Raw genomic sequence first — 16849 nt, forward strand, 5'->3', positions numbered from 1 at the left:
ACTCCCCTGCAGGTGGGGAGCTGGGGGCTCAAACTGGGATTCTTATGTCGGTCCTTGCGCTTTGCGCCACCTGCGCTTAACCTGGTGCTCTACTGCCTGCCCCCCCTTTTAACCTTTTTATTTTATTAATAAAGACAGAAATTAAGAGGGGTGGGGAGATAGAAAGGGAGCGAGACAGAGAGACACCTGCAGCCGGACAGACACCTGCAGCCCTCCTTCACTCGCAAAGCTTCCCTGCAGGTGGGGACCGGGGCTTGAACCTGGATCCTTGTGCACTGTAACATGTGTGCTCAGCCAGTTGTGCCACCTACCAGATGCTCAGTTTCTTTTTTTTAAGTTTCTTTTTTTAATCTTTTCATTTATTATTGGGTAGAGTCAGAGAGAAATTGAGAGGGAAGAGGAGGGAGAGGGAGAAAGACAGCCACCTACAGCCCTGCTTTGCCACTCACAAGCTTTCCCCCTGCAGGTGGGAACCAGGGGGAACCCATGTCCTTGTGCCCTGTAATGTGAGCGTTTAACCCAGTGTGCACCTCCCAGCCCCTTAGGGGGTGACTTTTAACAATATCAAGAAATTCTCTTTATCCTTTGTTCTTTGTCACTATTTCCTGCATTGCTGTCTCCGTTTGTTCTCCCTAGCACCTCACAAAGACAGAAATGCTGCTGTGTGCTGTGTGGGCTCTGCTGACCTTGACCCCCTGCCCAGGTGAGGCTGTCTGGGAGTCTGAGGTGGCATATGCCAGACCTTCGTTGATGAATCTGTCTCTATTTATTGGCTAGAGATGGCCGGAATCAAGAGGGCAAGGGAGCTAGAAAGGAATAGTGAAAAAGAGACACCTGTAGCCCTGATTCGCCAGCCGCAGGTGGGGACCAGGGGTTCAAACCCAGGTCCCTACACATTGTAGCATGTGCGCTCAACCAGCTGCACCACCGCCCGATCCCCGTGAGAAGATTTCTCTTAGCAGATTAAACTTATAAGTATCCCAAAGCATTTGTTGCCTTGGCACCAAAGCAAAATAAAACCGTCTCACTTAGAGAAGTGATGGCTTCATGGGGAGTGAGTGACTCTGGAGGCCGTCTTAAGGCCAGTGGTTCTCAGAATTTAGTGAACGTAAGACTTACCTGGAGGGAGTCGGGCGGTAGCGCAGTGGGCTAAGCGCAGGTGGCGCAAAGCGCAGGGACCGGCCTAAGGATCCCGATTCGAGCCCCGGCTCCCCACCTGCAGGGGAGTTGCTTCACAGGCGGTGAAGCAGGTCTGCGGGTGTCTGTCTTTCTCTCCCCCCTCTGTCTTCCCTTCTCTCTCCATTTCTCTCTGTCCTATCCAACAACAATGACATCAATAACAACAACAACAATGGGAACAACAAGGGCAACAAAATGGAAAATAAATAAATAGATAAATGTAAAAAACTAATAAAAAAAAAAGACCTGGAGTTGGGTGGGGGGTCAGGAGGCGGGCCACTTGGTAGAGTGCACATGTCACAATGCTCAAGGACCTGAGTTCAAGCCCCTGACCCCCACTGCAGTGGTGAAGCTGGCCTGCAGGTGTCTCTTTGTCTCTCTACCTCCCTCATTACCCCTCCCCTCTCAATGTTTCTCTCTGAAAAGAAAACAAACAAAACAGGCCGACAGGAGCAGTGGGTCCCCTCAGTATCAAGCCCCAGTCACGACCCTGGTGGCAATGATTTTTTAAAGACTTACTTGAAGTGCTTGTTTTGTTTACTTGAATATTTTGGGGGTCTCACCTTGGTGACTGCTTTACCCTCCAACTTGAAGTGAATCTAGATGGTGTAGTTTATAAGCCTCCCAGTGGTTCTGGTGAAGACCATCCTTAGCCTGTGACTTGAGAGAGGTGCTGCTTTGGGGTATAGATAACAAGATTCTTATTGACAAGACCATAGGATAAGAGGATACAGTTCCACACAATTCCCACCACTAGGAGTCTACATCCCATCCCATCCCTTGGAAGCTTTCCCTATTCTTTATCCCTCTGGGAGCATGGACCCAGGGTCATTATGGGAGGCAGAAGGCGGGAGGTCTGGCTTCTGTCATTGCTTCCCTGCTAGACAGGGCGTTGGCAGGTGGATCCACACCCCCAGCCTGTCTCTGTGTTTCCCTAGTGGGGCAGGGCTCTGGGGACTTGGGGCTTCAGGACACATTGGTGGGGTCGTCTGCCCACAGAAGTCAGGTTGGCATCATGGTAGCATCTGGAACCTGGTGGCTGAAAAAGTGTTAAGATAGAAAGCAGAGCAAATTGTTGATTAATCATGAACCTAAAAGCAAGAATATTGCAGATAAGATTTGGGGTCTACGTTTTGGAAAAAGCTAGTAAGTTTATCTTAGGTATATTCCAAGGGGCCCATGACCCTACTGCCTGAGCCTGACATCTGATATGCAGGTCGGCCCAAGTTATTGTCTGGGGAGACGGTGTCATAATTGGAAAAAGGACTAGAAAGCTGGATCAGGGAAGAGAGCAGCTCCCAGATATGGGGCAAGTATATACATATTGTTAACTGGAAACCCCATTGATCTGATCTGGGGCCCATAGTGAGCACAGGAGCCTGTGTGACCTCTGCATCCCTGTAGGTCTGAGCTCGCATTCTGTGGTCACAGCTGGGAACATTCCAGGCTGCATGAATTTCAGAACCCAGCTTCCCTGGGTGGTAGGCAGAGTGTATTGTCCAACCTCCCTTTGGAGAATGGGGCAGTTCCTACCATTGTTGAGCCACACTGAGGACAAAATCCCATATGAGTCTATTTTATTTTTGTTGTATTTTACCAGAGCACTGCTCAGCTCTGGCTTATAGTGGTGTGGAAGATTGAACCTGGGACCTCAGAGCCTCAGGCAGGAGAGTTTCTGCATAACCGTAATGCTAGCTACCCTCACACAAGGTCCTTTTTTCTCGGGGGTTTGCTAATCCCATGAAGACCATAAGCAGCTGGTTGTGGGAGACCTTTCCAGATATCTGGAAGTTTAGAAAATGAATGGCTTCTTGGAAACTGTAGTTTTCACAGTGAAACTGATGGTGAAATCAATGTCTTTAAAAAGATGAGTAGAGAAAATAGTGCAGAATCAGGTGTTTTTGTTTATAAAGAATTTTATTTTATATAATTCTGGAGGGTAGGAAGTTTAAGACTCAGTGTCTGCTGTTGGTTCATAGGCCTCAGTGTGTGTATCATGATAGAAAGAAGGTTTTTCTCTTGTCTGGTCCCTTGTATATCATTTGAGTTTGGGGGTGGGTTTCCTAGTTTCTAACTGTAACTTGGTAGACTATTTTGTTGGGTCTTGTTCTCACCAGTATTTTGCCCACATGGTTGATCATTTCAGGGTCCACAGAGATGCAGTTTGAGGTTTCTATCTGGCCAGATCGGGCGCTGGTCAATTTTGGACAGTCTCTAACGGTCAACTGCAGCACCACCTGTGCAAACCCAGGACCCAGTGGCATCGAGACCTTATTAAAGAAAACCCAGGTGGGCAGAGGGCCTCAGTGGAAGGAATTTCTCCTGGAAGACATCACAAAGAGTTCCATTCTGCAGTGCTTCTTCTCTTGCTCAGGGATTCAGAAAGACACAAGCCTTGACATCATCGTGTATCGTGAGTGGCTTAAGGATGGGGGGGGGGCATGGGGTAACACTTGTTTAGGAAGTAGTTAGAAATTTCTTTTTTTTAAAAAAAATATTTATTTTATTTATTTATTCCCTTTTGTTGCCCTTGTTGTTTTATTGTTGTTGTCGTTGTTGGATAGGACAGAGAGAAATGGAGAGAGGAGGGGAAGACAGAGAGGAGGAGAGAAAGATAGACACCTGCAGACCTGCTTTACCGCCTGTGAAGCGACTCCCCTGCAGGTGGGGAGCCAGGGGCTCAAACCGGGATCCTTATGCCGGTCCTTGCGCTTTGCATCACGTGTGCTTAACCTGCTGCACTACTGCTCGACTCCCAGAAATTTCTTTTAGAGGACAAATATAGAACCATTTAAAAATATTTCTGCTTTGTTGTAGGAATTTTGGTGCCAATTTTCTCTACTTTAGTGGTTGTTGTTAGCTGCAAGGTTTTATTGCTGGGCAGCTGATTTTACTGTATGATTCCACTGGTCTCAGGACATTCTTTTCTCTAGAAAGTGAGAGATAAGGGAGAGAGAAGCAGAGAGAGAAGCACTGCCACGCCACTGACGCAGCTTTCTCTGTACCGGTGCTCTCATGTACCCGGTGGTCGAGGGCCTGATGGTGTTTTATAGACTTTACCCAGTGAGCTGTCTCTTATCCCTGGTGTGGACTTTTGAATTAGAAGCAGACCGTAGAGAGTATCCAACATCTGTGTTCAGGGGCCAGCTGATGGCGCACCTGGTTGAGCGCACACCTTACAGCGCACCGGGACTGGGGTCCAAGCCCCTGCTCCCCATCTGCAGGGGGAAGCTTCCTGAATGGTGAAGTCAGTTTGTAGGTGTCTCTCTTTCTATCATCCCCTCCCTCCTGATTTCTCTCTGCTTCTACCCCGAAATAAATAAGATACAGAAAGTAGGTTTTCTAAAATAAATAAATAAATAAGAACTTTTAAAAAAAGATTGTGTTCAAGTACAGGGGATGTATTTGAATGATGGCAATGTTTAGGTACAAAGTATAAAAGTGGCGCTGAATTGTCTCCCTAGAATGAATAGAGACTGTAGGAAGGGAAGGTCTTTGTGGGCTGCTGTAACTGGAGAAGTCTCCACAGGAGAGGCGTCTTTGAGCTTCAGGTGAGGCTTTGCAGTGGTGGCTAGGAGGCTCTCTGGTGGGCAGGGAACATCGCCCAAGGGCTCTGAAAATAAGTGCGATGTTTGTGCAGCAAGAACTTATAAAGTGGGGCTACTTTTTGAATCTGAGAAGCTCCTCAGAAGCCTCTCGTGCCTGTGTAGCACCTCTGGAAAGAGGCAGAAGTCCTCAGAATGGCAGCCGCAGTCACATAGCCACAGCCCTCGGTGCTCCTACCCCTCAGTCCTGGCCTTGGCCACCATGGGATCTCTGGAGCCCGCCGCTTCTCATGGGGCACTGTGGATGGCCAGGTGGTCCCGGGGCGGCAGCCGCTTCGGCACGGGCTCCCGGTTCTCTGGCGTTTGTTTCTGAGAGGCTGTGTCCGCCTCTCAGCAAGACCATCGCTTTTTCTTCCAGGGCCGCCGGAGCAGGTGATCCTGGAGCTGCAGCCCGCGTGGGTTGCTGTGAATGCGGCCTTCACAGTGAGCTGCTCTGTGCCCAGAGTGGCGCCCCTGGAGAACCTCACCCTCACCCTCATCCAGGGCAGCCAAGAACTGCGTAAAAAGGGCTTTCTGAGTGTGCCCGGAGCCTCCCGAGTTGGTGAAGTCACCGTCAACATTAGCGCCCAAAGGGAGGATGACGAGTGCAGTTTTTCCTGCCACGCGGAACTGGACTTGAGCACGTATGGCGGTGAGCTCTACCACAGCAGCTCAGCCACCAAGATACTCCGGATCTTTGGTAAGTCGGAGCCCGGGTGGGGAAGGAACTCTGAGGCTTCTCTCCCTCGTCCTGTCTTGGCCTTTGGGCCTCAGTGCCCTGGACTCTACCCCTCCTTGGGTTTAGCTCAGTCTGGGAGAAGAGAACTTTTAAACGCCCCTTCCTTTTTATGGTGTTCTCTCTCTATTTTATTTATTTATTTATTTTTACTGGGTTTTGTTTTTTACAGAATTCTCTCAGACCCCTCAAATCTGGGTCTCTCCACTTCTGGAGGTTGGGATGGCAGCGGCTGTGAGCTGTGAGATGGCTGAGGTGTTCCCAGCCAAAGACACGACGTTTCACATGTTCCTGGGAGACCAGGAGCTGAGCCCCTTCTTCTCCTGGGAGGGAGACACGGCATGGGCCAATGCCACCGTCCGGGCCATGGAGACTGGTGATCAGGAGCTGTCTTGCCTTGTGTCTCTAGGTCCAATGGAGCAGAAATCCAGAAAGCCTGTCTATGTCTACAGTAAGTGATTTGCCCTTCCTGTGTGCTCTCTGCCACTGAGAATGTCCACGGAGCGTGTCTGCTGCACACCCACAGCCTTTGCCAGGTGCCTGCTCGGCTTCTTCTTCTAGTGTTTGCCCTTCTTCCGTAGCCAGTCAACAGCGTCAGGTTGAGCCTGATATAAAGTTTCGAGACCTCGGCTGAGCGCTTGTGTCTGTTTCTTTCCTAAAGTGCAGGCAGACCAGAGGTGCTGAGAGACAGCTGTCCTGTCTAGCTTTCAGCCTGTTGCCTAGGCCGTTCTGCTTCGAGAAGGCAGGTCCTCCGACTGGCGATGAGAAGCTGCCTTGGTCTTGTAGGTGTGGTCAGGGTGCGGGCGCACAGGATGCCCCTGCTGCAGGAGCAGCTCTGATCTGTCAGCAGGGTGAGGGGAGGGCAGGGGCAGCCAGCTTCCCACAGAGGTGCCTCCCTCCTCAAGGCGGTCGGACAGCAGCAGCACACGCTCCCGGGGCACAAGCAGCTGTAGGCTGTGAGCAGTGCCTCTGGCTCTCTCCCCTGTCTCACAGGCTTCCCTCCGCCAGTCCTGGAGATAGCAGAGCCATACCCACTAGCAGGAACGGCGGTCAATGTGACTTGCTCGGGGCATGTGCTGACATCACCCAGTCCTACTGTGCAGCTGCAGGGAGCTGCGGACCTGCCCGCACCACCTGAGGAGACGGCTTGGCTTCTCCTTACTGCCAGGGAGGAAGATGATGGCCGCAATTTCTCCTGCGAGGCCTCTCTGGAGGTCCAGGGCCAGCAGCTGGTCAAAACCACTTCCGCCCAGCTCCATGTCTTCTGTGAGTGCTCTTTGTTGTGAAATGAAGGGTTGTGAGTCTTCCCCTTCTGGAGACCTTGGGCCTGGGAGCTTCATTATCAAAGTTGTCACGTTACAAAAGGGGGGTGGTGAGGTAGACAGCATACTGGTCATGCAAAGAGACTCTCATGCCTGAGACCCCAAGTCCCAGGTTCAATCCCAGCACCACCATAAATCAGAGCTGAGAAGTGCTCTGGTTTAAAAAAAGAAAAGAATTACAATAATAAAGTGAAATATTGGTGGTTGCACCAAAGGAAAGGCTTTTTAAAAAAATATTTTTATTTATTTATTCCCTTTTGTTGCCCTAAGGAAAGGCTTTTGGAGTGGACGGAGGTTCAGGTCCTGGAACATGATGGTGATGGAGGACCTGGAGGGGTCAGGGTGTCATGTGGAAAAATGAGAAATGTCACACATGAGCCAACTACTGCATTTTATTGTTGGCTGTAAACCATGAATCTCCCCAGTAAAGAAAAAAAAAAAACAAAAAAAAAAAACGGAGGGCCAGGCGGTGGCGCACTGGGTTAAGCTCACATGGTACCAAGAACAAGCATCCCAGTTCTAGCTCCTGGTCCCCACTTTCAGGGGAAGTCGCTTCACAAGTGGTGAAGCAGGTCTGCAGGTGGGTTACCTTTCTCTCTCCCTATCTTCCCCCTTCTTTCTCAATTTCTCTCTGTCCTATCCAAAATAAAAAAAAAAAATGGCCACAGGAGCAGTGGATTTGTAGTGCAAGCACTGAGCCCCAGTAATAACCCTGGAGGCAAAAAAAAAAGACAAAAAAAGAAAAGGAGAAAATGAAATAAAAGCTTTCCAAGCTTACCTCGCCCTTACAGAAAGGGGGTTGGGGACACATGAGAGGAGAGAGAGGAGGAGGAAATGGGTTAGCAGTTAGCATGAGCAGGCAGCAGAGGCATAGAACGTGGGAAGAGCTGTGCCGAGGGAGCAAATTTCCACACAAAGATCTGCATTTTGAAGAGTCCTCGTTTCTGGATTGCTGCCTCCCTCTGTCCCCGTTCACCGAGGAGCCAAGAGGAGAAGCAGGAGTCTCAGGACCACCTGGGAGGGACTGGGCAGCCGGATCTTTCAGTCTGGGCTCCCCAAGATGCTCCAGGCTGGGCCTTTGACTTTTTTTTCCCCTCCAGGGTTATTGCTGGACTCGGTGCCTGCACCATGAATCCACTGCTCCTGGAGGCCATTTTTCCCCCTTTTGTTGCCCTTGTTGTTGTAGCCTTGTTGTGGTTATTATTATTGCCATTGTCGATGTCGTTTGTTGTTGGACAGGACAGAGAGAAATGGAGAGAGGAGGGGAAGACAGAGAGGGGGAGAGAAAGACAGACACCTGCAGACCTGCTTCACCGCCTGTGAAGCGACTCCCCTGCAGGTGGGGAACCCGGGGCTCGAACCGGGGTCCTTACGCCGGTCCCTGCGCTTTGCGCCACGTGCACTTAACCCGCTGCGCCGCCGCCCGACCCCCGGCCTTTGACTTCTCGCCTGTGGTGAAGAGAAGAAGGAAGAGCTGCTCAGAGCAGGGCTGGTGGCCTTTCCCTTTGAACGAAGACTGCCAGGCAGAGGGGACATGCCTCTGGGGCAGGGAGAAAGCGGAGCGCGGAGCGGAGGAGGAAGCTGGTGCACTAAGTTCAGCTCCTTGGGGGACTCTGTTTGTCTCCCCAGATGAACCTCGGTTAGAGGAATCTAGTTGCCCTGGTAATCAGACATGGGTAGCAGGGGCTGAAGAGAGGCTGGCATGTGTTCCAAAGGGAAACCCGGCTCCAGCCTTAGTGTGTACCTGGAATGGAGTGGCCTTCAACTTTGAGGCGCTGCAGACGGCTTCGCACAACCACACTGGAGCCTACCGCTGTACCGCCTCTAACCGGCTGGGCTCTGTCAGCAAAGACATCACCATCGTTGTGGAAGGTACCGGTGTCCCTACTGCTAGCCCTGGCTGGACTCTCCTGGGAATTTAAGGTTCTTCTTATATTTTGTTTGTTTATTTATCAATGATAGGAGGAGGAGGAGAGAGAGAAAAAAAGAGAAAGAAAGAACCAGACATCATTTTGACTTAGGTGCTACCAGGGATTGAACTTGGGACCTCATGTTTGAGAGTCCTATCCACTGCACCGCCTCCGGGACCACAGGAATTTAAGATTCTTAAAGATGCATTTGTTTATAAGTGAGAGACAGAGAACCAGAGCATCACTCTGGCATGTTCAGTGCTGGGCATCAAACTCAGGGCCTCATGCTTGGAAACTCAACACTTTACCCTCTGTGCCACCCCTCCAGGCCATGGTATTTGAGGCTTTTTTTTTCTCCTCCAGGGTTATTTCTGGGACTCAGTGCCTGCACCACAAATCCACTGCTACTGGAGGCTATTTTTTTCCCTTTTGTTGTCCTTGTTGTTGTTATTGCTGTCATCGTTGTTGGATAGGACAGAGAGAAATGGAGAGAGGAGGGGAAGACAGAGAGGGGGAGAGAAAGGCAGACACCTGCAGACCTGCTGCACCGCCTGTGAAGCGACTCCCCTGCAGGTGGGGAATCGGTCTTTGCTCTTTGCGCCTTGTGCGCTTAACCTGCTGCGCTACTGCCCAGCCCCCGTATTTGAGATTCTTATCTGAACACGGAGAGAAGGAAGATTTCTGTGGACTGGGGGAGATGACACTGAGAAGTGGGATGGGGAGGCTGGAGTGAGGAGACTCTCCTGCCCTTAAACCTTCTCATTTCTTTCTTCTGGCATGGACAGGACTGAAAGAAGGAATCGGTTCCACCATCTTTGTCATTGTCATTGTTGCTCTTGGAATGGGTGTAGTCACCACAGCACTTTATTTGAACTATCGGCCCTGCAAAATGAAGAGGAGGAGATTGCCCTACTTACAGGAGGAGGAAGAAGGCCAGTGTGCTGTTCAAGAAGGAAGAAACTTACAGCTCACCTAACCGTTAGACAGAAGCAGGGAGACCTGCCTGCTGGGCTAGGGTCTTTAGGGAGGGGCAGGGGAGAGGAGGGAGTGGGGAGCACGGCCCTGGGTGTTCTGGAGCCTACACCGAGTGTTCGGCCCTGTCCCCTGCATCCAGTCCTTTCACAAACATCTCCTGAGCAGACTTGGGCCACTTAAGATTTTACTCTCTTGCCTCTTGCTGTGTTTAATCAGTCTTCTTGGGGCTGAAGGGAAAGATCTTGTGTCACCAGCCCCTGCCCTGCTGCCCGCCTTGCAGAGCAGAAAGAGCAGAGCCGCTCTCCTGGGGGCCCTTGTCCCTCCCTCCCTTGCGAGCAGGGTCAGGGCTCTGAAGGGGTCGCCACTCACAGGGGACGGGGACTCTCCACTCTTCCTCTGCCTCCCTCCCCTGGGGTTCTGTACTCTCTGTCCCCACAGCTGAGTCTGAAGCTAACAAGGTGAGGGCATCAGAGTCATAAAGTCTGTGCTGGGTCAGGCAGACAGGAGGGAGAGCTTTTCAGTGAAACCGGCTCCATCCGTCAATGGCTCCAAACACGGCTGGGTTCTCTTCCACAACCCATCACAGTAGACTCATCCGAGAGCTTACATTTGACATACTGATTTTTTTTTTTTGTTTACCTAATTGTCTTTTAGAGTCCCAGTTTTTTCCTTTTCATAAAAACGTGTGTACTGTCACGTCTGTAAACTATGCCTTTAAGCTTTAGGACAAATCCCTTTATGACAATGTTCACTACATGACTATGACTTTGCTTCCTTCTCTGTTCTTCAGAAAGAGGTGAAGAATCATCAACCAGACCTTTCCTCCTAAATTAGCTATGTACGGGTCACTGAAATGTTGGCTATGCAAAAAAAAATAATGATTTTATGCATCCAAAGTGTGCGTGTGCATGTGTCACTGTTGAAACAGCCCATCGCCCTCAGAATTAGCACAGCACTAGGGAAAGACCTGCATGCCAGACACCCCAACTTTGTTCCCTGGCACCACCAGCAGGAGCCTAGTGGTGCCTTGGTAAAAAAAATCAAGCGATCGGGCTGGGTGGTGGTGCACCTGGCTGAGCGCACATGTTACAGTGCACAAGGACCAGGTTGGAGCCCCCGGTCCCCACCTTTACTAAAGCTTTGTGAGTGGTGAAGCAGGGCTGCAGGTGTCTCTCTGTCTCTCTGTCACCCCCTTTCCTCTAGATTTCTGGCTGTATCTATCTAATGATGATTAAAAAAAATTTTTTTTTCCTCCAGAGTTATTGCTGGGCTCGGTGCCTGCACCATGAATCCACCGCTCCTGGAGGCCATTTTCCCCCCTTTTGTTGCCCTTGTTGTTGTAGCCTTGTTGTGGTTATTATTATTGCCATTGTTGATGTTGTTCATTGTTGGATAGGACAGAGAGAAATGGAGAGAGGAGGGGAAGACGGAGAGGGCTAGAGAAAGATAGACACCTGCAGACCTGCTTCACCGCCTGTGAAGCGACTCCTCTGCAGGTGGGGAACTGGGGGCTCGAACCGGGAAAAAATTAAAAAAAAAAAAAACAATTAATCTGTCTTTTTAAGCCAAATGGTTTCCCTGTGAGTACAGTTCCTAAGGAAAGCTAGTCAGGTTGTTGGCAGATGGTGAATTGGCACAGAACATCAGCCTGCTTGACATGCCCCCAGAACTAGAATTTCTCATTAAAATAAATAAAATAGGGAGTCGGGTGGTAGTGCAGCGGGTTAAGCACAGGTGGTGCAAAGCACAAGGACTGGCATAAGGATCCTGTTTCGAGCCCCCGGCTCCCCACCTGCAAGGGAGTCACTTCACAGGCGGTGAAGCAGGTCTGCAGGTGTCTGTCTTTTCCCCTCTCTGTCTTCCCCTCCTCTCTCCATTTCTCTCTGTCCTGTCGAACAATGACGACATCAATAACAACCACAATAATAACTACAACAATAAAACAACAAGGGCAACAAAAGGGAATAAATAAAATATTTTTTAAAAAATAGATTTTTTTAAATCCTAAACTTTTATACTTCTGGATTGAGGTTCATAGCCTTCTAAATTGCAGGTAGCAGCTAGAAAGAATACATCAGACATCAAAGTGAAAAATTTTAAAAATTATTTGGGGATTAATGTTTTACATTCACCAGTAAATACAATACTTTGTACATGCATAACATTTCTCAGTTTTCCACATAATACAACCCCACTAGGTCCTCTGTCATCCTTTTTGGATCTGTACTCTTCCCCGCCCCCCCCCCCCCCCCAGTGTCCTTTACTTTGGTGCAATACACCAACTCCAGTTCAGGTTCTACTTGTGTTTTCTGATTTTGTTTTTCAATTTCTGCCTGTGAGTGAGATCATCCCATATTCATCCTTCTGTTTCTGACCAAAGTGAAATTTTTCACTGCTCCCTGACTTCTGAGTTCAGAGTTGTGCATTGTTTAATGCCAGGAAGGCCTAAGGAGAAACAGTCTCTGAGAAGCCTGGGAGCTGGTGGCTAGAGATTTGGATCTAAAGCAGGAGGCCCAGCTTTAATCCCTAGAATCGCGTTGCTAGAGTGATGCTCTGGTGTTCTCTCTCATGCTAATGAGTGGGTAAATCTAATTTTTTTTTTTAGGACCAGGGAAGTAGCTCACTGGTAGAATCAAGTCTTGCAGGCATGAAGTCCCGATTTCCGTCCCCAGCATAACATGCCCTAGCTGAATAATTTCCTGGTTTGCTTTTTTTTAAAAAAATTTTTATTGTTGTAGTTATTATTGATGTCATTATTGGATACGACAGAGAGAGATGGAGAGAGGAGAGGAAGAGAGAAAGACAGACACCTGCAGACCTGCTTCACCTCCTGTGAAGAGACTCCCCTGCAGGTGGGGAGCCGGGGGCTCGAACCGGGATCCTTACCGAGTTTTGCGCCACCTGCTGTGCTACTGCCCAACTCCCCCACCTGGCTTTCTTTCTCATCAGAGCACAGCTCAGCTTTAACTGATGGTGGTGCAGGGATTGAACCAGGGACTTTGGAGCCTCAGGCATGAGAGTCTCTTTGCAGAACCGTTATGCTGCCTCCCCCACGCTCTGAACAACGTGACTTGCATCTAGGCGGCGATTGGGTTGACATGCAGGACTTGAGTCCTGAGTTTGATCCTTGTCAAGTCGTGTGGCATCGGACCCCCTACGGTCTTTCCGGATCAAGTCTTGGCTTGGGGGGCTAGCTCAGCTGGAAGGGTGCCTGCTAGCGCCTGCTCCAGGGCTGAGCCCCTCCCCTCCCCCACTGGGCCGAGCACTGGGAGAAGCTTCCTCTCGGGCTCTGAGTGGCAAGGCCCTGGGAAAGGCAGACAGACAAGGAGAGGAAGTCTCTGGTTTCAGCACAAAGCAGTGGGGCGCAGTGGGGAGTCGAGCTACTGCTGTCCTCACGCTAGAGCGAGCCCGTGGGAAGGCCTGAGTGCCCTACTCCGCCTAGAAAGCAGACTGGTAGCGTTCCTTGGCGGGGGTGTGGGCATGGGGGTTTCTGTTGTTTTTTGCCAACAGGATTTTCACTGGGGCTCAGTGTCTGTACTAAGAATTCACTGCTCTTGGCGGCCACACTTTCCTCCCCTCCCCTCCCCTCCCCTCCCCTCCCCTCCCCTTCCCTTCCCTTTCTTTTTCTCTTGACAGGAGAGAGAAACTGAGAGGAGAGGGAGATAAAGAGAGACACCTGCGGCCCTACTTCATCACTTATGAAGCTGCAGGTGGGGACAGGGGCCTTGAACCCAGGACCTTGTCCATCATAACGTGTGCTCAATCAGCTGTGTCAGCACTGGGTCCTGTATTTGAGTTTTCCTATACTCAGCTAAATCTAGTCTCTGTGGTGTGGGAGTGTGAAGGCTGCTGGATTCTCAGGCATGAAACTCTTGAGTCTGACCTCTGGCATCACATGTACCATAGGGCTCACTCTCCCCCCTCGTTCATACACACACACAGACACACACACACACACACACACAGACACACCCCAGCAGACATTGTGCTCTTGTGTGGATGATCTGAATCAACTACTCTTCTGAAACGAGCACGTGGGGAAACATTTCAGGAAGCAGGCTTGCACTGCTGCCTCCGAGTGCCGGTCATTTCATCACTTGGGGTTAGTTGCATCCGTTGTGCTGAGTGGCTTCTCATCTGCAGACCCCCACAAGACCTCAGTGTCTGAAGGCACTACCGGCCCAAGTCTGGAGGGGGGCATGAGTCAGTCCACTTGTCTTTCCTTACAGAAAGCCTGGAGGTGACGGGGGCTGGTCCCCACCGCCTCTACCACTTGGTGTCACTGCTGAGTTCCCCACACTGACGGGCTGCCATCTTGCTTGTCTGTGGGGACAGTGCGGCTCAGTGTCCAGAGCTTAGTTCAGCCTGGGTGAGTCTGCAGTACCAAGGACCAGCCCGCTTCAGAATTGGGCTCTAACCCCTTCCCCTTTTTTAATTTAATCAATTTTTAAATTGTATTTATTTTTGCCTCTAGGGTTATTGCTGGGGCTCGTTGCCTGCACCGCGAACCCACTGCTCCTGGAGGCCATTCCCCCCTTTGGTTGCTCTTGTTTTATTGTTGTGATTATTATTGCTGTTGTTATTGATGTTGTTGTTGTTGGATAGGACAGAGAGAAATGGAGAGAGGAGGGGAAGACAGAGAGGGGGAGAGAAAGATAGACACCTGCAGACCCGCTGCACCGCCTGTGAAGCGACTCCCCTGCAGGTGGGGAGCCGGGGGCTCGAACCGGGATCCTTATGCCGGTCCTTGCACTTGTGACACGTGTGCTTAACCCGCTGCGCCACCGCCCGACTCCCTCTCCCTTTCTTTCTCTATCTCCTCCTCCCTCCTCAATTTCTGTCCTATCAAGATAAAATAAAAAGAAAATAATAGAATATTAAAAGAAAAGAAAAGCAGTGACTGCTATCCTTTCAAGTTACTTTGGGAAACAAAACACTTGTGTCATCAGAAAAACAATAGTATTTAATAGCAAGGTTTTAAATATTCCATAGAAAACTGAGAACGTCAGTGCAAAAAGGGTTGTATGGGGCCGGCTGGTGGCACACCAGGTGGAGCACACATGTTCCAGTGCACAAGGACCCAGGTTCCAGCCCCCAGTCCCCACCAGCAGGGGGAAAGTTTTGCAAGTGGTGGTGCAGGGCTGCAGGTGTCTCTCTGTCTCTCCCCCTCTCTACCGCCTCCTTCCATCTTAATTTATGGCTGTCTCTATCCAATAAATAAAGATAATTTGGGGGTCGGGCACAGTGGGTTAAGCGCACGTGGCGCAAAGCGCAGGGACCGGCATAAGGATCCCAGTTCGAGGCCCCCGGCTCCCCACCTGCAGGGGAGTCGCTTCACAGGCGGTAAAGCAGGTCTGCAGGTGTCTGTCTGTCTCTCCCCCTCTCTGTCTCCCCCTCCCCTCTCCATTTCTCTCTGTCCTATCCAACAACGACAACATCAACAACAACAACAATAATAATCACAACAAGGCTACAACAACAAGGGTAATAAAAGGGTGAAAAAATGGCCTCCAGGAGCAATGGATTCACGGTGTAGGCACTGAGCCCCAGTAATAACCCTGGAGGCAATAAATAAATAAATAATAAATAAAATTAAATAAAGTCAACAAAACGGGTTGTGCAAGTTCTTCCCCCTTTTATAATGGGGGGGTGTTCATGGTTTACAGCTGACAGTACAACACAGTAGTTGGTCCATGTGTAACATTTCCCAGTTTTCCACACCACACTCTGACCCCCACCAGGTCCCCCCTCTGCCGTCCTGTTCCAGGACCTGGGCAGCCCGCTGCCCAGAGCCCTTTACTTTGGTGCAGTGCCATCTCTTGATTGCTGAAATATGTCAGCCACCTCTCACACTATTTCATTTAGCCCTCACAGAAGCCTTGTACAGCGATATTCTAAGGCGACATTTTGTAGACTGGCAGTGGGGGTCTCAGGTCAGTCAAGACCTCTGTCCCTGGGTCTGAATCCGAGTTACTCTGGTTCTTTCCCCTGTATCACGCCACCCAACCCACTGCACCTGGGGCACATTGCTGAACACACTGCTCACAGATAGCTTGGAGGCCCAGTGAGTTTGGATGAATTTTTCCCCTTAAAATGTGAATTAAGGGGTAGATAGCATAAAGGTTATGTAAAGAGATTCTCATTTCTAAGGTTCCATAGTCCAAATTCAGTCCTCTGTGCCACCATAAACCAGAGCTGGACAGTGCTCTGAAAAAAAACACAAAAATAAAATAAAAGTTAAAAAGAAAAGATGTAAAATGTGAATTAGTTGCCAACGTTTAAAAATGTGGTTCCACACAAAGCTCTTGGTTCCCTGCCTCTCTGGGGGGATCAGAAGGCCTGGCGACTCTGCTCCTCTGGTCCTGAATGGCGGCGGGGCTGGATAGGCCTGCCCTGCTGGAGCCTGACATCATCATCATCTTCTCCTTCTTTAATTAGTGATTTAATAATTATTAACAAGATTGTAAGATAATAGGAGGACAATTCCACACAGTCCCCACCACCAGAGTTCCATGTCCCATCCCCTCCATTGGAAGCTTCCCTAGTCTTTATCCCTCTGGGAGCAGGGACCAAAATTATGAGGAGCAGAAGGTGGGAGTTCCGGCTTCTGTCATTGCTTCTCCGCTGGACATGGGTGTTGGCAGGTGGACCCACACCCCCAGCCTGTGTCTGTCTGTCCCTAGTGGGCAGGGCTCTGGGGAGGGGAGGCTCCAGGACACACGGGTGAGGGCGTCTGCCCAGGGAGGTCAGGATGGAGTCATGGCAGCATCTGCACCTTGAGGGCTGAAAGGTGGTAATATAGAAAGCAGGACAAGTTGTTTAACAAACAAGAACCTGAAGGAAGGAATAAAGCAGAAGAAATTTGGGGTCTTCGTGTTGGAAGGAGCTGGGAAGTCTATTTTAGATGTGTTCCAAGGGGCCTATGAGTAATTTAGTAATTTTTGCCTGAGCCCGACAGCTACCATGCAGGTGGGCTGAAAGTAGGGCCTGACTTCTGTAGGTCTCTGGTTTCTGCTGTGTTTGTCCCTCATAAGGTGTGTCTGTTACACTTTATCCCTTTGAACCCAGTCCTCATTACTTATGTAACTGGGCCTGATGTGTATATTCACCTTATGTTTCCTTACATGTGGGGCTGTTTGACCT

At 50.1% G+C, this 16849-nt stretch overlaps 1 protein-coding gene across 4 annotated transcripts in view; it reads left to right on the forward strand.

Annotated features, from left to right (window-relative positions):
- LOC103117599 (intercellular adhesion molecule 5-like) overlaps nt 1-10860 on the forward strand; it is a 22723-nt gene extending 11863 nt beyond the window's left edge. For 2 of the 4 annotated variants that reach the window (XM_007527689.2, XM_060202576.1), the window contains exons 2-8: nt 637-703; nt 3326-3592; nt 5143-5463; nt 5672-5950; nt 6493-6765; nt 8451-8693; nt 9517-10860. In XM_007527689.2, coding sequence (XP_007527751.1) covers nt 655-703; nt 3326-3592; nt 5143-5463; nt 5672-5950; nt 6493-6765; nt 8451-8693; nt 9517-9707 — 1623 coding nt within the window. In that variant the 5' untranslated portion in view covers nt 637-654 and the 3' untranslated portion in view covers nt 9708-10860. The remainder of the gene's footprint in view (nt 1-636; nt 704-3325; nt 3593-5142; nt 5464-5671; nt 5951-6492; nt 6766-8450; nt 8694-9516) is intronic. The other 2 variants (XM_060202577.1, XM_060202578.1) reach the window with 1 other exon arrangement.
- The last annotated feature ends 5989 nt before the right edge of the window (nt 10861-16849 follow it).

Source organism: Erinaceus europaeus, chromosome 12 (assembly GCF_950295315.1).
Source record: "Erinaceus europaeus chromosome 12, mEriEur2.1, whole genome shotgun sequence".
Classification (NCBI taxonomy): Eukaryota; Metazoa; Chordata; class Mammalia; order Eulipotyphla; family Erinaceidae; genus Erinaceus; species Erinaceus europaeus.